Source organism: Vollenhovia emeryi, unplaced genomic scaffold, assembly GCF_000949405.1.
Source record: "Vollenhovia emeryi isolate VEMERY1.0 unplaced genomic scaffold, V.emery_V1.0 DF939129.1, whole genome shotgun sequence".
NCBI lineage: Eukaryota > Metazoa > Arthropoda > Insecta > Hymenoptera > Formicidae > Vollenhovia > Vollenhovia emeryi.
The window spans coordinates 2,460,446-2,487,076 of NW_011967237.1; the positions used below are offsets into that span (position 1 = coordinate 2,460,446).

A 26,631-nucleotide genomic window follows, 5' to 3' on the forward strand; every position below is an offset into this window, starting at 1 on the left:
TATGTATAATGTACACTACACGCTATCGTTACGATATTTGCACGGGCAAAATTCATGGTCGTCAAATGTCGTCGCGACAATTTTTCCCACGTTGAAGAAGCCACAGCAATTTTCCTCGCCGTTTAATCATCCGAGTCAGTCGACACTTTCAGATGACAAATTACGGCGAGTGGTCGCTCACTCCAACTGACCCCCTTCGTCTTCGTTATTCAAGCGAAATGGCAGTCCTTGGAAGGAAACGGACTCGGTACGGCACCTCATTTGTATGTCTGTCCCTTCCGTCTTGACTTACTCTGTTCTCGTATTACTACCGCCGCGGCGTTTGTACATTCACGTATTAATACACTGTTGTCTCAGTCACGTATTTGACACAAAAGCGAATTACACGAAGAGCCTTCAAACGAATTAGAACGATTTGCTAATAATTAATATCTTCCCGATGAAAATCTAGCTTCCCATGTTTGCCTAGTAATTGTGCGATAACGACAGTACTCGAGTTGCATACTGAAATTATTGCCGTGCAATATATAGTTGGACGTTGAATCGATGTCGCTCGGTAATGGAATTGAATATTTAACTGGGCGATATTGGTTCAGCTACCATCGGTTGTCGTTTATCTAGCCGTGTTAGCGGCGTAATAACGTCGTACAAAAGTCGGCCCTGCCATCTGCACAACAAAGTGTTCGCCTTAGCTAAGTGATTACGTTGCGTTGCATTGACAAGCTCGGTCGAATAGAACGGAAAGGTACGTTTCGTGTTAAGTACCGGATTTTACAACGGTTACATCTGTACTGTGCTACACGCAACGCAGATTAGCTGTCAACGTGTATCAATTTATAGGTCAATCAGCGCTGATTGTAATTCTACCAGAAGCCGTTTGTCATGCGAGGACCAAACCCCGCAATACGCTTTCGATTATTCCCAGTAATCACTCTTAAACATCGATAAAGTTATACCATTATTCTCATATTACGCATAACATTCGCAACTATTCTTCGTATCACTCGCGTACTCTGGGCAAAAGAGACAGTTAGCAACCCATTTTGGGGCCCACAATTAGTAATCCAATCATTTGGATTGTTCGTAACTCTAATCTTTTACGAATTTTACCTCGCGTAACTAAAAATCGCAATTAGCTATTCCATCTATATCCAAGATTTTTAAGTAATACTAATCAATTCTCTCAATTAGTTCTGTCGATATCCAGTAACGCGAAGATCATTTTCACTTAAGAGGCACTAACCGAAATGTTAAGTTGCTTAACGACAAAAACAAGCGGTCGAAATTTTGGTTACTAATTGTGGGCCCCAAAATGGGTTGCTGTCTTTTTTTCCCAGAGTATTTAAACAAGATGTAAAAAGAGTTACATTATTAATATCCTTAAACATTACGTAGAGACGTGTATGAATAATTTTTTCTGTATGAAAAAAGAGCTCGACATAAAGGTATGTCGTACCTTGATCTTGAAATAATTAAAATTTGTTGCTTTATTGAATGCTCTGGACATAATTATTAGTGTATTAAGCGTCATTACTAAGCTCAACATATTATACATGCATAATTTTATGTTGTAAATGTTATTGAAACATTTTCTATTTTTTTCCCCAATTACGTTACAGTACCGGATCACATACGACCTCGTGTGCACAGCCTACCGGAAAAGGCGTACAATCCTCGGGCGAGCGACGACTTGTACAGACTCAGGGCGTTCAGCATCACTCACAAGGGTGTCGTGAATCGAGGTGATTCCATCATCTCCAGACGCAGCAGAAGCAACACCTCCGTCAACAGTAGCAGGTGAGTCGCCAGACCGTGTCTCTCTAGGATGTCAATAAGCGCGACGGAATAAATTAACATTACCGGTAAATTATACTTCAACTCGGTTGCTCTCCTCACGCTCCGTGCGCTGCTACCTCGTAGCGTCTAAGCTTCACAGAGGTGGATATTTATGTAGCTCGAAATATGAGAACATATAACATGCGATAGACGACTACTGGATCCTACGGTAAGCCGCAGGAAGATATTGCCGGAAAATATATTGATGTTTGAAATGTATCGTACACTCTCCACGTGAGTGTGTCCTGCGTTATTTCGCGGAAGGTATGTCTTATCAGAGATATATTTATCCAAGATATACGCGCATATATATATTATACTTAGATTTGTACCAGAGATAACTATGATTTATAAAGTTCCCATTTAAGATTTTTAGTTTAACTTTTAAAGAAATTTCTGAAAAAGTTAGAGACTTGATTAAAGATGATAACATCTCTTATACTTCGTTTTTCATGACGCAGAGTTGTTAATACTGTTTGACATCTGCATCTGAAAAATTATTTAGCTATTAGCTATCGATATACCGCGCGTAAAGTTTAAAAAATATTGCAAGAATTTCTATAGACGTCTGAATATGAAGTCTATGTATTTACATTACATATATTACATTATCTCCACTCGCTACTATTGTCTCAAGATAAATTATTTTATTTAAGCTGTGTTCAGACATCTTTTGATAATGGCGCTATTGTTAAAACAGTCTGTACAAGCTATTCAAACATTTTACGAAGATAATATCATTTAGAATTTTTGATCGCGTTTTGCATTTTACGAAATGATACCCCGGTGTAATATCTCGGCAAAATGAACATGCATATTTAAATTTGTCGCACACATGTTCCTTTTGGATGTAGGGAGGTCAAATATTGACATCAAAAACCGGCTACTTCTTCTCGTTTCCACGTCAATATTGATTCAGGAAGCTGAACGAAACGAAGCGTCTCACTTGTCTCGTATGCTTTTCTGAACGTGGAAAAAAAATGAAATCAACGATGGGCAGAGGAGGGATACGTTGACAAAGAGAAGCTTTATAGCGTCGCGATGGAAGATGGATGTGAAAACATAATAATCTCAAATACACGATATTGCCTTCGACAAAATACTTTCTGTCCCGTATCCTCCGATTTTCTCTCTCGCTCTCTTTCCCTCTCTCTTTGTTTGATGCCACTAATTTGGGGAGGCGCGCAAGTGAAACGAAACTGAAGGAAAATTCTTTGCGAGTTCGGGTATCGGGGGAGTTTAATTCTGCAAGATCTTGTTAGACAGTTCTAATTCCCTTTTTGTTTTTTGCCAAAAGAAGGCGGTGGATCAGCGAAATTTTTCCATGTCTTTTAATACCACTGGTAACAGTTTACGAGCCTCAGATTATCTTAAGCATTAAAACTTTATTTTACTTTCAGAATTATAATATAAATTTTTCTTCTCGAAGCCGCAGAATGTTAATTTATATTAGTACTTCTTAACGAAAAGTTTCGGTTAATATTAATTTATTATTCCGATATGAATCTTATAAACAGTTTCCTAATGAAGTATTAATTTACGCGCTTCCGCCATAAATCATATGCATCGCAGTAAGAATTTTAACGAACTTAACTTGTGAGGTGGAATAAATGAACAGATTGCTGCTTCTGCGATAAACTTTTTATTCGATTTAACTTCAATCGCTCCACTTTAAAGCGCGCGTATCAATTTACTTCTTATTTCCTGAGTACCATCACCGACGTTTCTCATAATAAATCTCCGGTACTCAAATTTTAATGTCTCCCCACTTAGCAAATTAAACGAAGCGAGTTGCGAGTTCAACAGCGGACCGCTCTACCAAGTTACGCGAAAATTGCGCGGAGAGTCCAGTCTACCGCTGGATTATTTTTATTTGCGAATCACATCGGGAACGGAATAATTCTCATAAATAAGCTGCAACTGAAAAGGTCACAGGCTCGCTCCCATGAATTGGAAAAACCTTTTCATGCGTATCGGGCACTGTGACAATATAAATATGTCACTCGGGAACTTAGAATCTTGGAGACTGTAGGTTTTTCTTCTAATGTTGGGTGCTTATGAAATATGTAGATGTGGTCCCACCAAGGAAAAATCTGTCGAGTTAACTTTTTTGTATCTCATGTTTTATCATTTAAAAGTTGACCTTGTTTGTAAAATTAAACAATTAAAAGAATGATAGTGAATACCAAGATATATTTTCTATTACATTTACTGTAATGACGAATTAGTAGGAAATATTGTAATAATATAAGTTTGTTCTTTTATAAATAAGTCATATTGAAAGTATTGCGCCTGATATTTTTATTTTACTTGAAGAATAGAAAGTTTACTCAAGAGGTTATAAATAATTCGCACATAAATTTTCGCCTGAAATTCTTATACCGGTCATATTTGCGTATGAAGCATGAATGTGAATGCGGATCATCATATCGGTTACACGAACACAAAGAGTTGGTCGATAAACAACATAGGGTTTGATTGATGACAAAGTAAAGTTACCGAAAGTTGCTGCCGAAAAGAGCAAAGTGTACTGATTTATGTATGTACTGTAGATATTTTTACTTCGCAACTCGAGCATCAGTTTCATATTATATCATTTCATATACTGATGCGCATGCAAAAAAGATCTAATGGTAAAGACTATCGAATAGTTGATGTAGTTCTTCAAAAACTCTAGAAGACTATATTTAAAAAATTATATACCTTTGTTATCACAAAAAAATTAACATATATGAGGTCCTAAATATTTTACTTTTAATAAATATAATGTTTTCATATTAAACAAAATTTTCTCGAAATACATGTAAAAATTTTAGGATGAGAAACACAATTATTGTCCACTTTTTGGAATTTTGTCGGATTTTGTTGATAATACAATTATTTCTTTTTAAGGCTAAAAGTCTATAGAAGTTTAGTTACGAAGTCTAGCATTGCGACAAAGTTAAATAATGTAGCGTAAATATCCGAAAGAAATGTCCGCCCTCGATTCCCGCGATAAGAGAAACGGAGATTCGTGCTCATGGGGGCGTATATTTATTGTATAGCAACATTTCGGCACGCCGATAAGGCTACAAGTGAAGTGCGATAACGGTTCTCCGATAAATGGCCTTTACAAGAACAAGGTCAGTGAGTATTACGTGTCCTGTTTGCAATTAGCGAAATTGCTATTTAATTCTCTTATTTATTCTCGGGTCGATAAATCAATTTTCAACGCAAGCTTATATATTCGCCGGATATTTTTGAAACATCGATCTTATCGTCATTGGATGTTTCTTTAATTGATGTATCTTGTTCCTATTATATACTCGCCTAAAACAATCTTGTTTAGCTATGATGTAGTGTGATGGATTGTCTATGATATGTGCATTCGAGAGCAGGTGATAGATATTGGGAATTGTCACTGGATTTCCTTCGAGGCTCAAAATATATCCTGTGAATTATTTTTATCCATAACAATACTCACGTGGTTTACTATATTAAATTGATTGTGGATATTAGAAAAGAGATTACAATATAATCAGAAGAAAGAAGTATTTTTTGAGTATATCTTTAGATACAACCATGGATTTCGAAATCCGTGTCGCTTATGACGAAATTAGCTAAGATATCTCAGGCGTGAAGATCTATTCTTACGGAGGATCCTATACGAGTGTCAAGCTTCTTAAATGACACCTCGTTTCTGTCATCCAAATATTTGGTCACGTAAAAGATGACCTCTCTCGTAAGGCGAGTCACCAACGATTCACTTTCTTTCCATCGCGCAGGACTTCTGAACGGACATTGGAAGGTAGTCTCGATGATGTATGTGACCTGCTTTTGCGACGATTCCTGTAAGCGATTCATCTCGGTTAAATCAGCGTCACGCTTTTATGATCGAGTGTATTGAGGAAAAGAAACGGCAGATTTTATTCAAATTGTATATCTATATACATATGTTTATATATATTTAAACATATCTTTTTAATATATTTAACATATATTATATACATACTGTATATTGGAGAATTATTTTTTATAATTATTTCCTATTATAACTTGCAGTAGTTAGTTTGACGGCCCATGTTGTAAAACAAATTAATGCATTTCGAGAAAGTTAAGCTCGAGCTTAACATTTCTTCATTATTTAATATTTATATTAATAAATTTTTTATATAGGATCACGAACATGTAGACCAATGTACAGATTCATGAAGCTGCACTCACGTGTAAAATATTCATCTGTTATGAGTATAGCACGAATAAATATCATACGACCGAAGGGACGTCGCTTCACTTCCAGTTTGTATGGATTTTTAGGATTGTACATTAATCGTGAAAAACATGGAACTCACTCACAGGACATGGAAGCAAATGCTTCCTGCGGATCATTCAATCCGTGCTCCGCAATCGTGGCCCGCGGAGGGGCCCCGTGAAATCCCGTATCCTCACAAGTATATTTCTTCCGTTTGCCTGAGCGACAGGATATTGAAATTCCCCGTCCGCCGTGCTATGATCTCACCCCCCCCCCCGCATTCCCCCTTCTTGTCACGCAAGACAGTTACCTGCTACGAATTTTGAGGACGTACGTTATGCTGAACTTAGCACAGCTCTAAAACTTTCCCCGTCGTTTAATACACATCCCGCAGAGCCTTGGAAACGCTATTTAATCTCAGAAGGAGTCATTCCTGCCAGACTAGCTCGTTCACTCGCCCTGCTACTCTCGATATCTGCTTTCTCTTAAATCGTATTTTCTCTGACCGACACGGTTCTTCCTCCTGCTATCGAGCTGTAGTCGCACGTGTCAGTTTAGTCTTGTACGTGATAGTATTGTACGATTAGGGAGAGAGAAGATATGATACTCTAGCGGTTTACGTGGGATAAAAGTTGCTTACGATGATTTTCTTTTGCAATATCTTTTTATCATTGGCATTGCTAACTGTTGTCATAAGACGCTTTATCGCGCTTATGGCAAGTGTTGCGGGCACACGGAGAGAATTTTCTCTTAAAATTTAACCTGAAAATCATGTAATCGTAGGACAATACGGTGGGTATTCTCTCTCTTAAAATTTTCTCTTGAAATTTACCCCGAAAATCGTGTAATCATGGGACAATACGGAATGTTAAAGAACTTTATGAGAGCTTTTTGAAATGTTACCATACATTTTACTAGTAAAATGTGTATTAAGTATAATTACTAGTAAAATGTATGGTAAAAATTAAAAAAACTCTTATAATATTCTACGAAATGCCGCATTGTCCCACGATTACATGATTTCCAGGATAAATGTTACGAGAAAATTCTCTCCGTGTAGAATCTCCACGCGTTTTAATTTCGTATTAATTTAAAGATCTTATTTGAAAATTCATTTCTTATAATAACGTGGTACTCGAATGTCATTCTTTTTCTAATTTCTTTGCTATCTCCATTGGTCCTAAGTCATGAACTAATGCATGGATGAAATGATTAATTCGAGAGAGAGATTACCACCTTTTCCACTTCTTATTCTTGAATGCAGATTTTCCTTAATTTGTAAAAGTGTTAAGTTTATGTTGTTTACATTAATTAATTTATGTCAAGTTATTTTATCTAAAATATGTGCACGCACATACTTTAGAGACACATTTTACGACTACACGCTCTGAGATAATCGGTGAGCGATTCCTGCCATGTTTTTGCTTTACGTAACGCACACGTACGAATATTTTGAGAGTTAATTTGAAATTGTGTAATTAAAATGAGAAGAGGCTTAACGAAGAAACGCAATAGCATTGCCTTACAAATTTTATTATACAAAGATAAATGAGTGAGGTTGCGAGACGCGACCGTGATTGAGCGATCTGCGTGCTCGGAAGATGGACAGCGACGTGGCCGGTTGGGAAAAATTCTCGGAAGAAAAAGGAAGGGGCGGGTTTGCTATTTGGCGGCGAACCACATCGATTGGATAAGGGCCAGAGGCTTGCGAGCGTTCCTTCGCGCGCACGTTTTCAATTTCTTCCGCTCCATCCGTCTCTTCTGACTCGTCGTATTTCTTCGCGTCGCATCATCTCGTCGCATAGCGCGAGCTGTGCGCGCGCGGCGGGCGCGTTATTTCGGTGCGCAACCCTGATGAGTAAACGCCTTGACCCGTCAGTTCGACTTTTTCAGCCCCGCACGGCGATCATCGACCCTGATCGTCGAGGTCGAATTGGAGAACAGCATCCGGAATTTAATCCTTAATATTCCTCTGAAGCTCACCATTACGAATGATCCGCCGTTTTTTTTTATACGCGAATATTCCGTCCCGCGGGAGAAAAGGGATGAATCGAGCGACGTCAAAACGACACGGTCTCTTTTCGTTCGAGAATGAAGCCTTGAACACACGACGAATCAAGTCGAGCCGAATTTCATTACGTTCTTAGTTTCTCCCCGTTTGTCGATGTTTTTTTTTTGTAATTAGAGGGATTCGTGTTACTCCAATTGCACTAATCGCTGTACTCGACCGACTCCTCGTACTCCATCGATTGTTGGGACCTGGTGGAGGAGGAAGTGACGGATTTAACCGAGGTCGACGACTCCACGACTGACTTCGTCTGAACGCTCTGCACAGATTTCGATGTCGAGACAGATTTCGCCGCCGATGTTACGTTCATCGATTGCTCGACGAGGCTGCTGTTCGAATCGTTTACTGAAAGAACATATTATACGCTTTTAGGTAGAGTTGTACAAAATTTGAAATGATTCACATTGGAGAAAGGCGAATCGGATTTTGTTTATCATATACATATTATATTCAGCAGATTACAATTAACGCATTTAATTAATCCCGATTGAAGTTCATAATTTAGTTGATATGAAAAGGAAGATGGAATATAACCTGTTACGATTTTCAAATAATACGGGGAATTCCCAGGAATAAACGTGTAAACACTGGTTAAATAGACATATCTGATAACTGGTAAATCAGATAATTGTTGTGTTGTAACCCAATAATTGTAGCCATCAATAACCAGCAAATTGACGAATTATGAATAGCTGTTGCTAACAATGTAGTAGACTTTATTAAACAATTGTTTAAACAAAAATAAGGTACGCGTGATATATTACTGCTAATTACAGTATATATTATACATTACATTATACAGTAAAAAAGCTACATTGATTACCTGAGATTACGATCTTTCTCATCTTTATGCCCCAATTTGAAATTCCATGTACGGAAAAGATGATGTTATATTTGCATTAATTAACATTAATTAACAGTAATCTATATAAAAATAATTTTGCTAATTTAGTAACAGTATTGAGCTCATACTCTTGTTTTAATTTGAGAATAATCACTTTTTTTGCGTAAGTGAGGTGTTTTTACATACTAATTAAAAGTTAGTATTATTAATTACTTATTGTTGATTGTTTAATTTAATAGTATTTGAGATAATTATATATATATAATATATATATAGATTTAGGTATTGCATATTTTCTAAAAAAAGTAAGGAGAAGTAAAAAAATAAGCATAAATTTTTCACTTAATAAAAGAAAACTCGTATAACTAATTGTGAGCTTTATCCTTTCGCTATTAGGATGTAAAAATCATTCCAGACAACCATTCCCGAGTTAATGAAATGTCGTTTGTTTCATTAATACTGTTAGTGAATTAACAAGATTATTTTCAATTAGATCACTGTTAGCTAATGCTATTAATATAATCTTATTTTTTTCCGTGCACCATTTAACAAAAAACCTGTTCGATTCGAATAATAAGAAAGCAGTAATTTCAATTCTACGAAAGTTAAACTATTTGTTAAGTAGAAACGAAGCGTAGAAAATATTTCAAATTGAAAGTGGATAAGAATGCAAACTGCAGAGAAGTAATTGAGCGCAGCTGTAACAATTTCAGTGGGATACTTCGAGGCAAATGCAAACTCCAATCCGTTCGAAATTACCTTTGGCAACTTCCATGGTGGTGCTTTCGATGCCTTTGATTGGGCTCACGAGAACAATGATGCGATAAGGACGCGAATCACCGGAGGTCGAAATTGCGAATGGTAAGATTGTCGGAGCTTCGGGTTATTCTAAACTGGTAGCGTGATGCGGCGGAGAGGGAAAGTGTATGATCACGTGGCAGGAGCTGAACCAGCGGGGGAAATGTGAAAAATTACGATGCGAAGTATTCGTGGAATCCCGGTCGGCGGTGGTGTGCAATGCTGAGTCAATGCTCTTCGTTTTGTGACGGCGTGCCGCGGATAGTCGCCCACGACTTTACACTTACCCGTCAGTTTTCAGAAATAATATCCGCGAGATGGAATTTTCGTCATTCGAAGCGATAACATATGATAGGAATACGTAATCGAAGAAAAATAAAGGGACATCTAACTCGATCCTTTAAACTTTTTATCGCCATCATTTCGCATAATTAATTCCGCATAATTAATTGCATGATCGCTATGAAATTGCACATATAAATTTTTGTCAAAACAATTCATAGTCGCTGTCTGTTATCTTACTGGATAATTATGAATAATCCAATAAACTGTACGAATGAAATGGATTTTAAGCGCCAAGTCTTATCAGTAATTTAATTTTGGTTGAGATATGCACGTTCCCTGTATTTTTATTTCTCCTCTGCCGTAACATTTTAATATATACGTATTATATGCGTTAAATGTTACTAATAGAATACGAACAGATGGACGGCAGCGTTCGAAATGTGAGTCACGCTAATGCACGCGCAGTCTTATTCATTTCTTATTTCTCTTTTATAAGTCGTTCACCCTGATCCATGTTTAGAGCATCTCCTCTTCTTTTTCTGTGCATCTTATAAAGCATGCCGCCTTTTTGCTTTCTCTTTCTTCGCGTAATTATCTCGCGCGATTATTCATATACATATATCATAATCGTCGAATAAAACAAATAAGTGAAAAGTTTCCCAGGAAAAAATTCGAACGGGCGAATGTAATATTTTATGAACTATATTTTATGGTACAGCGACTTGTATAACTGTCTAGAGAATGTTTATACAATGTAAAAAGCTTTAAAAACATTTTGTAATATTTTTTGTTACATTAATATAAATTCTTGAATCTTTTATGAAATTTTTATACGTATGGCGCTCGACATTTTGCGATAACAGATAGTGTATCTTGGTAACGTAATATAAATAATATTTTATATGTCAGAAACAAGAAAAAGATGGATCATAATGTGTCATAGTAATAATATATTGTCGGCCAGATAGCAGACGCTTAACATTCTTAAATACGGCTGTTCAATATTGCAATTTCAAACTAACAAACCTCAGTCTATTTTTGTGCGTCCCAGGATTTGCTTGCTCCCTCGCGAAATCGTCAATACAGAGTCCCCGTCCTGTTGCTAGGAGTCGCCATATTGTTATGGAAATGTCGTGGGGAATACGTTTCGTGTAAAAGTAATCGGCAAATAAATGAGAAGTATGGGAAGGTCACGCTTCTCTCACAATACGGAACCTTATAAAAGAAATTGGGTGGATTTTTATAGAACGTTGACGCCTCTGTAGGAGATCCTCAATGAAATTGGGGTCAAGTTTGGGATATAGAACATTAAATAACCTCGTATTTTTTTCCCTCTAACGGCAGATTGATCGAAGTGAGTAAATTGTTATTTTACGAAATTATTAAACGTTAAACAATAGACACTCTGTAGTGTGTGTGTGTAAGAGTGTGTACGAATTATTTTGTGCTTACAATTAGTAAAATTTTAATAATGAAATTTTAATCATGTTATGTAATTGACTTCTCATTTATTTGCCGATTACTTTTACACGAAACGTATTCCCCACGACATTTCCATAACAATATGGCGACTCCTAGCAACAGGACGGGGACTCTGTATTGACGATTTCGCGAGGGAGCAAGCAAATCCTGGGACGCACAAAAATAGACTGAGGTTTGTTAGTTTGAAATTGCAATATTGAACAGCCGTATTTAAGAATGTTTATATTCATCAATTTTACGTGTTTAAAACAATTTAAAGAAACACATTTTTTAATGAAATTAATTTATTTGCCTTTGCGTTAGAATAATTCTAAATTTTAACGTTCCTAATAGATTTTTCTTTTTCTTTTCTAACCAATTTAAATATAATTTTTTAAATGAAAGATCTTTAAAATAACGTACAAGGACACGCTATAAATGCGAATATATCACGTATATGATGTGTTCTGCAAGAATCACTTCGATAAACAAGCGCGCACTTGCTGCGGCGTTGTTACGCTTTTCGCAAGAGGAAAGCTCGCGGATAAGCTATGTCTCTGCATTGAATAATGGCGAAAAGTTACGGCGTCGTCGGTCGACAGAGTGGAAAGCAGCGTGCTAAACGGTCATTACTGTGGCAAATCCACGGGAATTAAACTGCGCCCGCGGAGTTTGCGTATCTAATGCCTTTGCAGACGCGAGAGATTCTATTCACATGGTGGCGGTTTCGGTGTGCTTAAAATTTAACGGCATGCAGATATCGTGCTACGTAACACGCGGTTTTCCGAAAAGTTATCTGTGTCATCGAGACGACGGCAAGCTGCTTTTCTTCCCCACATTTTTATTCGCGCACTTTTATCGTACGCAAGGAAAATACTTATCTACCGCATATTTCGACGGACTTAAAAACACTCTGGGCAAAGTTTGGTCCAAGTTCTCGGCGAATGATATTTCATTCAAGAAAGCCATTCTTTTTGCAAAAACGACGCATTACTATGTCTCGAAGAAAAACGTCAAGGGTCCAATTTTTAACAAAGAATTTTTTAATTTTTAACTTGCCAAAGAGAAATATGATTACGATAAATTTAAATTTAAACTTTGCCAAGTTTTTATCATTTCGTGGTAAAATTGAGTTTTTGAGAAAGCAGAATAATTTTCAATATTATACTAAAGAATAGTTCGTTTGGTGATAACTAAATTTTTTCAAACGAAATCTCATCGTTCGTGTGAAACGTGCGTTTTATCAAACGCGAGAATGAGAATCGTTTCTCAAACCGGAGAATGATTCATACCGCGTGTTCGCAGCTTTCTCGGCACCAGTGAATCAATAGTCGCACCCACGTCTTCGTTTTTTTTTCTTGTTCGGAAAAACTTGGATACTTGCCTCAGTAATTATTTCTGTCGTTAGTTTCCTATTTTTAATAAATTATTATGAAAGTTTTCAGTGAGATCTGAGACGTCTTCTTACAATAATAGTCATCCTCCATTTAAGACTCAGTATTCACTCTTCTCCCCCGAAAAAGAATGACTCAGCTTTTCTCGTTGATTTTCTCGACACGTCTCGCGATCGTCATTGATGACTCAGATTGATCCTGAAATTCTAACTTAGTGAATCTGTTGTCGTGGATTTCGTCCAAAAGTGTACTACGACGCAGACGACGAATTTCGAGGTCGCCTGCGGTTAGCTAATTTCGACCAATATAATTATTCAAGCCATTATTTGACGCATGAACGTTTAACTGAATTTTCTCTCGAGGAAATTTGCAAGTGACACTGTGATAAATTGCTCGACTTACCTCGCCATAGCAATGTGTTACCTAGTACCTACTGTACATAGATAAATGTAGACTTACTGGTATCATAAAAATAATTAATTGGTATAGAAAAGTTGTAATATAAACTGTCAGCTAATATATTCTCAAAATTATTTCCAAGGAAAGAGGAACCTCAATTTTTTTCAAGGACTCTGTTATTAAATTGTTGTAACACTCTCAGAAATTCGGTAACCTCTATACTAATTTTATCACTTCCGTTATTCTGTTGTTACTGTATGCCTCTGTTTTCACTTTTTTTATATCGTCTTCCAATCTTTTTGATTTGCAAACATCACGAACTTCACAACGAAGCGAGTAACATTGCTGGTGCGTCTCTCAAAATAGTAACGACTTTGTTGGTGCTCGTTGTAAGCTCAGTTTTATTGCAACGGCTGGCTTGCCTCGTTGTGTATGTATGTGCGAAATGTGCAAGCCGAAAGAGAAATATTTTTAACTGAAAAAACATTAAAAGACATTTTTATTATAGTCGCTCTCACGGTAAATCCTTCTACTCGTTCAAATCATTTATTATTAACCTGCCTTTCGTGTCGAAATCGTTCATCAATCCTTTGTACGAACGCTAGAGTATCCCTTTATATTTTTCAAAGAGCTTCGTAACTTTTACTAAATACAAAAAAGAATTATAAACGCAACAATTCAGTCTTAATTATTCTATAATCCATAAAAACATATTTCACAAATATTTTTTTAAATGCAAGTCGAATCATTAATTTACTTTATTTTATGAATATTTGCAGTTTGCATATTCATTTCAAACATATTTTTTTTATGAGAAAGATAACATAATACAAAATATCCGTTTCCAATGAAAAATTCAACATTTCATATAATTCAGCTTTTAAGTTAATTTTCCTTCAAATAATTGAGAAGATAACATTGAAATTCTGATTATTTAATAATTGACTTTAACAATCGATTGTAATAAAATACTTTTATAAAATTTAAATCTTGTATAATACCAGATAAAATTTATTTATGCAAACAGGATATTTTATAACCAGTGCTGATAAAATTAAAGAAATTTTTTGGACAACTGCTGTTTCATTTCCACAAGCTTAAAATATCGCACAGATTTTCCGTTCTTGCCGATGTGATTCCACGTCTCTCCAAATAGACGGAGTAAATATTTGTGCTTGTTTTCTTCTTTTCCTTCGTTCTCTCTCTCTCTCTCTCTCTCTCTCGCTCTCTTCCCTTTTCCTCTCCCTCTTTTTCTCTCTTCCCCCATCTCTCTCTCTCTCTTTAACATGTTCAAGTACACATATTCACTTTCTACACAAGTGCCAAGCACAACGGCTACCACGGCGAATTGTTCTTGGCTGAAATACGGGTTTATATCCGAAAACTCTTAATGCGAGCCGCGGGTCAGAGGTCATGCAAGTGCATCGAGTGCATCGAGAGCGAGGCCAATGCTGTTAATAGGAATCATAATTAATTTGACGCCTTCGGCAACTACCGAAAGCCAGACTCGTTTCTTAAATGAGAAAACAGCCCTCGGTAACAGGGTAGTTGTTTTAAAGGCGCATCAAATAGCGAGGGTCTTTTACGTAACATCATTAATTACTTTTGCATCAATGATATATACAACGCTCGCCCTTCGGATACTCGGTTTTGCCTTTACGCATCTGTCTGTTCCTTAGGCGGATGAAAATTAATAGTATTACACGAAACAACAATGAGCGGAAATTTTTCACAGTAGGTTCGTATTAAAGATAATGTATCAAAGAAGTTAATCCGACACGCGTAGAGAGCGCGCAATCAATTTGTAATCCGAGCATGGTGAATATTTCCGCGTTATGATGGAATTCACAAAGGTATGCTCCTCTTTTTTTCGCCACGGGAAAATGGAAACGTTGAAATAATGTTCTTTACCATTCACATCTTGAATTACGCGCTACCGTAACTATCTTATTATTTTTGTTGAACCTGTAACATGCGCTTGACCATGATAAAATGCCCGCGAGAATAACATTCTCTTAATAATCCGTTATCGGCGCGCGAACCGCGTATCGTGCACTGTGCGTCGTCGGACGGAAGGGAGCTCGAAGATCGTCCGATAAAAAAAAAGTGATCTACCGTTTGATATTTTGAAAAGCTTTTGCCGTTACATTTTACCCAGCGCCGTTCCCCAAAAAAAAATTCGCAGCTTTTGTCCTGCGCGTGTATTTTCAACACAAGTCAGTCGTGACATGAAAGTTTGACTCATGCTTGCTTTTTGACGTGGAACGACCTGTAACCTTCCCAGACCATGGGTTTCGACAACCGCACGACCCTTTCGGGTCACGGACGCTGGCGATCGTATGACCCATTCGGTCCAGGGGGTTCCATAGTAATAACCTTTTTGGATCATACCGCTATTACGGATCAGCGAGCTTAACCAGGGAATACGGCAGTTGTATACTAAACACCGCGCACCCCTTTAGTTGCAGCCCTCAAGTTTTGCTACCAATTATAAATTATTGCTCGAATGATTTGTTACTCAGATTTGTATTAGGTGTGCGAGATACGATATTAACAACATGTAGTGGAGTATGCAATATGCAGAAGGCATTTATTTCAGAACTAATAAAAAATGTTAACAAAGTTTAGAACCACAAATGTCATTCTTAATAGTTTTATCTAAATTTGGAAGAGCTCTCTGCTTTTTATTGTATTACGCATTCCAATATGCAAATATTATTTCTGACATAACTTGAAAAATAAAGTTCGGTAATCCTGCTAATTGAAAGCATAAATCACAACTGAGACAATCAAATACCGTGTAAATTTGTATTCTGCACGTGTCGGAATAGTAGTCGACGAAAATCAGCATGAATAAAAATTCGTGTCAAACTATTTCACGGGCAAAACGGATGTCTCATTTAATGGTCTTTAATTGAAGTTCAAGGCCGATCGGATTTGATTTCGGGACGAATTATCTGTACTTTTAACGTCACTCGATGAATCTGACATTTTTGTTTGGTGGCTTCGCCAATAAAAAAACCGAATTCTTTTGTTTTGCGTCGGAGTCGAAGAGACAATCGCCATTGTAACCCGTTGTTACGCGTAGCGAAATGGATTCATCGAAATGAAATACACCCGGGAAATCATGGTAAATTTTATTTTACGGTCGTCTCGTGCGTGATGAAATCGTTACTTTGGATTGTATTGGAATTAAGAGTAAATATTCGTGTAACCCGGCGCCGTATCATTAATTATGAATGCATCTTGCTCCTATTTATTCGCGTTTAAAAATACTTTATTCAATCTACAACGATTTTTGTATTTAAATGTATTTTATTGAAAAACTAATAACCAGTAACGCAATATTAAATTTTATCTTGTAGCATTGACATAATCTGATAACGTAACTTTTTCTCTTTTGCAATACGCGCATATATTCGATAATTACAACAGAGTAATGAAGCGTATTTGCAAGACAAGAATTTAATTTTTTTCTTTTGATTAAATTCGCTTTTATGTCCCATGACGAGGGAATCGGGAATATTTTGCGTACTTTATAGTCTTAAAATTTTATTGTAGGAAATGTTTTGATGTCGCAGCTGTTGTAAACGATCCCAACGACATGTTGCCTGCGAAACTTGATCAAGGATTTCGCCGATAGCTGAAAGTTCTGCGTCATTATTTAAGTTATTAGACTTCCATGGGATCGAGTCACGGTCTTCGTTAATGCCACGATGGGAATATGAGTGAAATCGTCGGGTAAAGCATCATTTTCATGTTTCACCGAAGCAATATTGGACTTTGATTTAACGTAAATTTGCAGATAATTGAAATATATATCGTTCTTCGATAAAGTTGCGAAACTCCCTTTTACATCAAAAGGATATTCTATCCTTCACAAAGAAATAATAAAGTGGAAAATTACAAAGCAATGTTTAAAACGTTATTGCGAAAGCAGATTTTATTCTAATTCTAGCGTTTTAGTATATCAATTTCCGGAGAATTTTACATTCCCTTCCTTAATTAATTTCTTACATCGAGATAAAGTGTCAGTGCCCTTGAAAAGATATATTGCGAGGATATTGGAGGATACATTGACGCGGAGACACCCAGGAACAGGATTGTTTTTACATTTAGCTGAAATAACATCTAAATATCTTCTTTTTATTATTCTTTTTATTACTGAAACAAATTGTGTTTTGACGTAATCTACTTATAAGTCGTTTGGGGAAAATTATATTTTCTCTAAATGTATTATATTAGAAGAATCTGTAATATTTTATTTTATCCGTTAAAAGAATTAGGTGTCAGTCATGGAGTGAGTAAATAATAAAATTTAAAAGGCAACTTTTTAAAATTATATTTATGCAACAAAATGTTTTTTAATTTTACAGCTTAACTTTAATTTGTACTAGAAATGACAAAACGCGCGCCTCGCGCGCGCAATTTGTAGTTGCGCATTGTATATTTTTAAGGATTTGTATACATGCAAAGAAGTAATTGTATGGGCGACGTCAATTTAAAATAAAAAGTAGTTTATGACTCACTTATACGATTCGCAACGGCATAGTTGTACCATTAACCATATATGTTAAACTGTAGCAATACAAATATGTATGTGATTATTATAGACTCATTATGAAAAATCGAAATTATTATATTAAATATGCTTTATATTTTATATTTTTTTAAATAGGTATTTATTAAATTAATTATATGGATATAATACTGAAAAAGTCTTCCTTTTAAATATCACTCACAAAATTTTATACGTATGGTTTTGTCTCTAACACTTATTCGAATCCTCGTTCGAATCATTTGAATAGATAAAATAAAAACACAGAACAGGTGCTTTATTTTGCACAAGTCGCAAATAATATAAAAATGTAAGACACTTACCTCACCATTTCTCCGCCGTTGCCCGATGCCTTCTGGGCCTGCGCCTCCTCTCAGATTTCCTTGTTGCACCTCACAAAACACTAACTCGCGAAATTCATCGATCGCGCGAAATTTCGGACACTCCCGTACGCGACGTGAAATACCGCGAAACGCACGAAATATTATTGACAAATGTCGAATGACTCTCTATCATACAAATTGCTCAAACTGACAACTTGTATTTTTGATTTGGAAGAATAGGATAATGGATAAAACACTTTTGAATTGGCGATATAAAACGCAACGCGAGCAACGGAAGCATAATCCGCGGTAAAGAAGTAGTTATTAGTCCGCAACAAAACGATCTTTTACAATCTTTGTCATTCAATCTAATTTTCGAAATATATTATGAGAGCGAAAGTTCCAGCGATAAATACTTGTTATTAATTGTAACAGTTAATCGAGATCATTTACGATCACATTTACATAATGTAACGACGCGCGATAAGCGACTTTCTCTACTTCCAGCCTGTTCGAGTTGTGAAGAACGTCAGAGCGAATTACAGCGCGAACGTAAAACCGCACAAATTTCTTTCTCTCTTCCCGAAAATACGAAATCGACGGATAATTGAAAAGCGCGATGCGTAAACGAGATGTAATCGCGACAAATTACCACGGTTTGCATTTATATCTTACAATTAGATGAGTTGGTCTCATGAAATCTACGTTGATAAAAGCCGCCGCTTGAACGTGCAAATAATTTTACATTACAAGTTGTAACATTTAGTCGACGAACGTTACTTGTTAATAATAAACGTGTACAAATCAATAGCGTTTCATCCCCACAATTATCGCGATCGCATCTTGGAAATCGATAACGCGTAAGTAATACGACGCGCGGAGCGACTCTCGTTCGCTGCCTGCCGGCACGACGTTCGACGAGCGAATGATAGCGCGGCGACCTTCGGGTACACGATGGTACGCAAAAACATCGTACGTCACCGCGCCGAGAGAAAAACAACTACGAACGTTGAGAATTCGTTGTCTTTTTTTGTTCCGTGACTGTTACTACGTTTTGTGTATTATTCTGAGGACTTATTGGTGTTGATTAAATTAACGATTAATTCTGTTTAATCGAGAAAATGTTTCGAAACAAAAATCGTTGTTACTGTAATTCTAATTACTAAAATTAGAGGTTTTACCTCAATAGTTGGTGTATACAAATGTATATTTCTAAGTTACAAATCTTCATTTACTACGAATCTAAAAGAGAGGTTAAGTACACCGCGCTTCGAGAAGACCAATCGATATCGTGGAAAAGAGGCCTCAACTTTTCGATATTAACGACATTCGCGCTGGTTTCATATCCTTTTTAGAAAGGGATATAATTATGTATATTATATTTTATCTGAAGAATTTGTGATATTTAAAAAACATGTAGAGAATGTCCTATGATAGAATCATTTGACGATAAGAGAGAGCGACTTTGAAGTATTATAATATCCATTTACTTGGAATAACATCAGTGACAAATGAAAGGGACGCACAGAATTTGTCTCGTTAGCTTCTGAAGATGTGGTGGATATCTTCCGTTCTGTCTACATGTAAATCGCGTAATTGGATCGCAGAAAATAAAGCGGGGAATCTTCTTTGAAATAAATTGCATAAATCTCTCGAGATTTGTTATTTTGATATTATAGTTGCAAATACAATATACTCTTTCACTTTGGAAAATTCACTTAAAGTATCTTCATTTTTATATTATATATATGTTGTATAAACAATTGAATTTCGTTATTATTGCTTGCAGAGAACAATTATAGTAATTGAATTGATTATCAAAGATTAGTTACTTCAAATTGCTAGTATAATAATAAAATTCCAAATTTCTTTCGACCACAGCTGGCCACATTTATTAATTAACCGGTCGATGCAGAAAATTTATTGCAAAAAATATTTCCTCAGCGACGGTTTGAACCTGAACCTCCCTTACTCTCTAGGCAGGCGTCTGACCAATTCGACCACTGAGGTATGCGATAATATTTGTCGCAATATCAGTATAAAAATGACATCCTCGCGTTTATTTTTCGACTTTCTGCAAATTTTCTGCATTGACTTAACTTACAAGGTTAATTAACAAATGTGGCCAGCTGTGGTCGAATAAAATTTGGAATTGAATTGATTACGTTGTTCACAGCGTCTTGCATGCGTATTGCAGAGAAACGCAGTAATTTCAAAGGTGCGTTTATTATATATAAATACGTCTCGCAGTCAAATACAGTTTCGGTGTAAATATATATTTTGCGTAAATAGCAATTAATTAAGCAAATATTTGCAAGCATCTTAGTTCTTGTGTAGAACTTTCCTTAAGTATATTTTAGAAAATAGCAACAGTAAAGGAAGAATACTTGATATTGTACATATTCGATTCTAAAAATATAACAAACAACGACTCTCTATTGCCCATTTTATTGTTAGGTGACTCTGATAAAGGACGCGTTTTTGAATGATTTTAAAGAAATGATTTAACGAAGGTTAAGATACCGTTAACAAGAGTCTTTTTATTGTTAGCATCTCTGGTTCTATTTTTGTATTTTCTTTCTAGACAAGTGCATACATACAGTACTAACGACAATAGTCCTGCGTAGAAACTCTGATACATCTGCTCCGTTTTATTTTTGTACCTTTGTCTGATTTTAAACGTAACGGTAGCTATCGTGCAGAACGGAATACACATGTGCGCAACTTTAACGAGCGATTCAACGATAACCAAACCACGGTTTTCTACATTTCGTTTTACTCTGCTATGCGGAGTAATGGTGACTAATAACAGTGATTGCATAATCGATAAGCGATACACATTTATATTGTAGTGATTATATATTCAATTTTCTGCACGTGCACACGTATGTACAGCACCGTGTTAAAATTTAAATCTGACTGAAACAACTGTGTATCATTACTGTACGAGTATTATGGTTGACATTCGTAATCTGCATACTTATTACAGTTAAGCCGGTTCAGCTTGTCGACCATTAGGGGATGCCGAAATCCACCGGGTTGATATTGTAGACGGGCAGGCGGCTGAAACGCGATAATTATTACAGCGTGCCAAAACCGATGGCTCAGTCGAAGTTGAGGTATTGTGCGCACAATGACGTTACATGCACCCTGCGTACGTAAACGCAATAACGCATGTCGGTGGCTTACGCCAACTGTATTTATCGTGCGACTGGTCAAACCGACATTATGCCAAATGTATTAGATTACGGCGCCTAATAACGAAAGGCGAAACGTTTTATACATACAGGGTGTCTCACCTTTCGCAGGCAAGTAGAGCGGGTTAAACTAAATCGAAAACTTCTATGTCACTTTATAATTATTAATGGAATTATAATTAATAAAGAAACTCGCAAAGAAGCGTGCGCTCGTGCGATTTAGCGGCAAGAAATAACCCAGCGCTAAGTATTATTTATGATTGCACGAATGTTTCGCTGCGCGCGTAACAATTTTATTGTCACGTAATACTGGACTGATTCCACGATCTTTATTTATTATTTCATTAATTATTGCAAAAATTGCAAAATGTAAGAGTTTACACAAGCGAATACCGTATTCACACGTACTAATGTGCAATACGACTTGGACCTGACCAGGACAAGAACCTCGCTATCACATTCAAGTAATTCCAAATATTATACACGTGCGTTTTAAGATTCATAACCAGACAAAAACAATTATGCCATTATTACAGAATTTATACGCTGAAGAAGACTCAGTATAGTCGAAACGTCGTCCGTCAGTTATTTACAAATTTCACTACTTAATAACTGTTATTTATTATCAAATGTTATATTTAATTTTAACTAAACCTAGGGTTAAGAGAGGAAAATTACCTCGAACTTCGAATTCATGTATTCCACGTTACTTTGTATTCGCGATTTTTGTATATAATGTACGAGAGACGATCTGTGTACTACATAACCGATTTCTCGATCCACTTGTCATAAACACAGAATTATTTTGCGTTTATGTTTTCTCAGCTTACTTTTATGAATCTTCGAAAGCATTTAAAATTTACAAATTTGTTGTGTCACAATTTTGAAGATAAGAGTCGCAAGACGTTTTCGTTTCTCCTCTTCAGACAGTTTTGAAAGGACATAGTATCCTTCAGAAATAAGATTGTTGCGGCAGCTCCTGTCCCACATTGTTACGGATTGGACGAGGTTCTGTCATAATTATGGTACGCCTTCGTCGTCTGAAGCCGTTGTTGAGAAAAATGCAATTTCGTCGGAGCCCCAAGACACTTTGAGGATTTCCAGAGAATTGATATAAAGAATAACACGACGATCTGTAAAATTTTCGAGGATTAATTTCCCCCGTAATTTAGAATCGCGGTATTCGAGTTTGTATTCCACGTGTATGACAAAAACAGGAACAGGAAAATTCTGAATTAATTTAAATACGAAACATGTTAAGGGGATGAAAGATTACTAGAATAGGTATACGCACTATATTTCACGAAATATTGTTTATTGGTGAAAAAAGTTGCAAGTGACAAGATTAATGGCATTGTGATTTATGAATATTTACGATATAGAATGTATGAATGAATTTTTCCTTTATGTTGTAAAAAATTGTAGAACAATTGCTCTTTTAATTAATATTTGGTTGCATTTGATGTATTAAAAGCAAATAAATATTAATTAAAAGAGCCATTTTTCTACAATTTTTTAATCTTTTCAACACTTTTCTATACCAATACAAAATATTTCGTTACGATCACAGTAATTCTCAATACTCTTTTTCTTTCTGTTTGCAGAAACAGCAACGTATCGGGCGAGAGATCGCCATTTGAGGGTTCTTGTTGCAGCGGGCAAGGCGCTAGCACCGACAGCGACGCCGAGGAAAGTATTTCAAAGTACAGGGTTGTCTTACTGGGAGATTCCGGAGTGGGAAAGACCGCTCTGGTCTCGCAATTCATGACGAGCGAGTATATGAACACATACGATGCTAGTCTAGGTAAGTCTGTGCACCCTCGCACGATGAACAATGCCGTGACACCCTTTAACAAAACGTGTGGGAACCAAGATTGTTTTCCATTAAAGAGATTCATGATTCTACATCTTTGGTATAGGATTCTGTAATACGACTTTTGACGTAATACCATGCACAGTGTGTGACAGAAGTACGACTACACATTGGAATAATTTCAAAAGGATTCTTCCTCTCTATTTTTATTTTTCCCTGGCCGTTTAATTTTTGCCTTCTTTCTCTTTTCCTTTGTTCGTTAATTCGTTTTTTTTTAATTTTTTACTATTCATTAAAAAAAATTGGGCAGGGAATCTAGAAGCACTCTACATATATTTTTCGAAGGAAGGTTTATTTAGAAGTTTCACTTTTGCCAATAATAATGTCACTTAGGTAAATCCTGTCCTCTCTTGATATTCACCGATCCGTATTTATTCTCTTTGTATGCAGAAACTCGTTGCGCGATAATATTAGCGATCAAATGAAACTCTTGCCATTTAATTAAATTTCTCTGCATTAATTAATTAACTTTTAATTAAAAGTAACGCGCTCGCACAAAGACACGTTGCGTAACCAACGATTCTCGCTTGCGAGTTTCGTGGGGTGCAGATACACTACGCCTATTTCCCTGAAGTGGAGTTAATAATAAAGCGAAACGGAGAAAAAATTCACTTTATTCGTTTTACAATTTTTACCGGCCGCGCGGCTTTGAAACGTAGGTGCACTTCATGAGGAGGACGATTCTGTATCCCCGCGCAATTGCGGCGGGCGCACGTTGCAATGCTTGCTGCAATCGTTTCGAGCACGAGCCTGGGTTTTACAAGCGCACTGCCCGGGTACATATATTTGTTCTTTTATGTGATCGCGGACGGTCACACACGTGCACGAACGCCACGTGCAAGAACGTACAGCGCGCGATGTACCGAGAGAAAAGTTTTGCGAGGATACATCCCTTTCGTATCCAACCTTTTCTCACACCTCCGTGGTGTACATTATTTAAAAACCCTACGTTAGGAATAGAAGACTCGCTGTTAAATTAACGTACAACTATTTAATTTAGGTATTATATATTTATTTCTTTGTGTTTTTTTTTCAGAATTACTTTGTTAAACGTCAGTGTTCCTTTAATTTAATTTCAGCAATATATAATATATTATATTATATATACAATACATATTTAAAAACATATGGATATAATTTCAAGCACGAACGGGGACACGAAAATAAATTTGTAAACGTTACAGTGTTGTGTTTCAATAAATCTCGTTACTAGTCGAGGTATTATACCTTACTCGACTGTTTATTATCAAAATCTATATGACCTCATTGCCTTCACTAACTGTTCGTACATATTTCAATATTATACTGCTGTAGTTTGTAACGAGACTCATTGAAATTGCCTCTAACTCGGAAACAACGTCAATTAAAACAAATGTTTATGTAAACGTTTTCATTATTTTTATCCATTGAATTCTTTCCCTGAAATTACATCCACGTGTTTTAAAATATTCTGTAACAGATTTCTGTTTTTCTTATGTTTGAAACTTCAATAAAAGAGGAAATCAAATTAAATCTACCCTTTTAAAATCTATTAAAAAATGCTAAATATCGTTGAAATTAAAAAAGATAGATTAATATTCTTTTAATTTATCTGGAAACGTCTTTCCAAGATAAAATCATCTTTATCTTTGAGTCAACACTAACTAAGCAGAAATCGCGTGTTCAGTTTGCATTCACTATTTCGTCTAAAGTAAATTTACACAACCTCTTCTGTCAAATGCAGCGTCTTCTCTCTCATGTTCATTTATCTTCTATTCTATCCTCGAAATACCTCACATATTCTGTCATAAGTGAATTCAATTCACAATACCATTTGGAGGGGAAAAAAGGTAGAAAAAAATGTCAGGCAGTGATGGATATACTTTCTCGAAGTAAAGAGGATGGCATGAAGGGAAACAGAATGTACAAACATATACCAACTGACGAAAAATTGGTCATAATCTGACTTTTATGATGAACATTTCAATGAAAGGATTTTAATATAAAAAATAAATGCCAACGTTACATATCGTGCAAAGTTTCAATTCGGTTTCTAGCAAAGTGAAAATCGATGAATCAGGATACTCTTGTGAAACTGCAGCAGCGAATTTTTTCGTAGCGTTTTTATCGTGGCGTCACACAACACTGGTTTTTAACATTTATTTATTTTGCAACCCGTTCGTAGCGTTCTGTTATTTTTATCATCCCGCGTGCGCTGTAGTTTTAATTTATTTGTAAATTAAAGTCACGTAAATAAAAAGCAAAATCAGCCAAAAATCACTTCTATTTATGGACGGAAATATTAATTTTTTTTCACACAGCTTTTGAAACTTATGCTTGCGAAATCGACATCTGTTATTTAGAATTATTTTATATATAATATTACAGATGCATGTGTCTCTAATGAATTCTAAACTACAAATCATTTCTTATACAAAAAATTTTGATGACGTAATATACATATTTATTTTTAATTAGATATTAGTATACATTTTTTAAATTATTTTAAAAAGGATAAATTTTTTCGTATATATCGCATTTCATTAACGAATGAGTTTATAATTATTTAGGGATGTGCACCTCGAAATACACGGAATATTCGAAATATCAATGCTCTCTGATTAATTATAAGAGTCTATAGTGTTTCGGATTATGCAAATAATTTGTTGATTTAGATCCACGATCTCTCAGAAATAACGAATGCACGTTTGATGTAAACCATAGTTTGATAACGTTACGGTAATGTCCAACTTGTGCACAACAAATTACAGAGTTTGTGCATTGTACAATATATTAGCCACTGAGTTAAACTGAGACTTGACAGTTCTCCTTAGAATTTAGCTTGCTAGTTCAAGCTTATAATTAATTATATGATTCTCTCTGTACATTGGTATGTGATGTACGTTCTCTTGTTCTTTTTTTAATATTTGCGGTTAGATAATTGTTTCATGACGTTTTTACACTGAAAACAAGACTATTACGGTATATTGAAAAATTAATAAAGACTGGATATGGATGGAAATCAATTTTTAATATAATTAGACTTTAATCAAATAAGAAAATTCCAATGTTGTGAAAGGCTCCCAGAAGAAAAAATATATAGGGAGGAGAAGTGCCAATGTGAGCCACAAAATGAACGGAACTCGGTTCTCACAGTATATGTAGAAAGAATTTCTCTTTAATATAAAACGTTTCGACCCTTCTTCGGGTCTTCCTCAGTAAGACTATTAGATACAATTTAACAAGGCAGTCAACAGTTACATCAGCTGTTAGATGAGTCCGAAGCGACGATATTGGAACGACTGTGCTTGTTAAATTGTATCTAATAGTCTTACTGAGGAAGACCCGAAGAAGGGTCGAAACGTTTTATATTAAAGAGAAATTC

The 26,631-nt window shown here is 35.9% G+C and overlaps 1 protein-coding gene and 1 long non-coding RNA gene across 3 annotated transcripts in view; one reads left to right on the forward strand and one right to left on the reverse strand.

The window, feature by feature from the left end:
- Nucleotides 1–26,631, forward strand: part of LOC105568477 — a 46,055-nt gene that overhangs the window by 11,677 nt on the left and 7,747 nt on the right. For both annotated transcript variants that reach the window (XM_012024179.1, XM_012024180.1), the window contains exons 4-5: nt 1,620–1,797; nt 22,999–23,198. In XM_012024179.1, the coding sequence (XP_011879569.1) occupies nt 1,620–1,797; nt 22,999–23,198 (378 nt within the window). The remainder of the gene's footprint in view (nt 1–1,619; nt 1,798–22,998; nt 23,199–26,631) is intronic.
- LOC105568476 lies at nt 4,850–6,330 on the reverse strand. Its single transcript, XR_001009434.1, has 2 exons — nt 6,168–6,330; nt 4,850–5,664 (listed from the first exon to the last, which is right to left on the reverse strand). It is a non-coding gene; the product is annotated as an uncharacterized LOC105568476 (long non-coding RNA).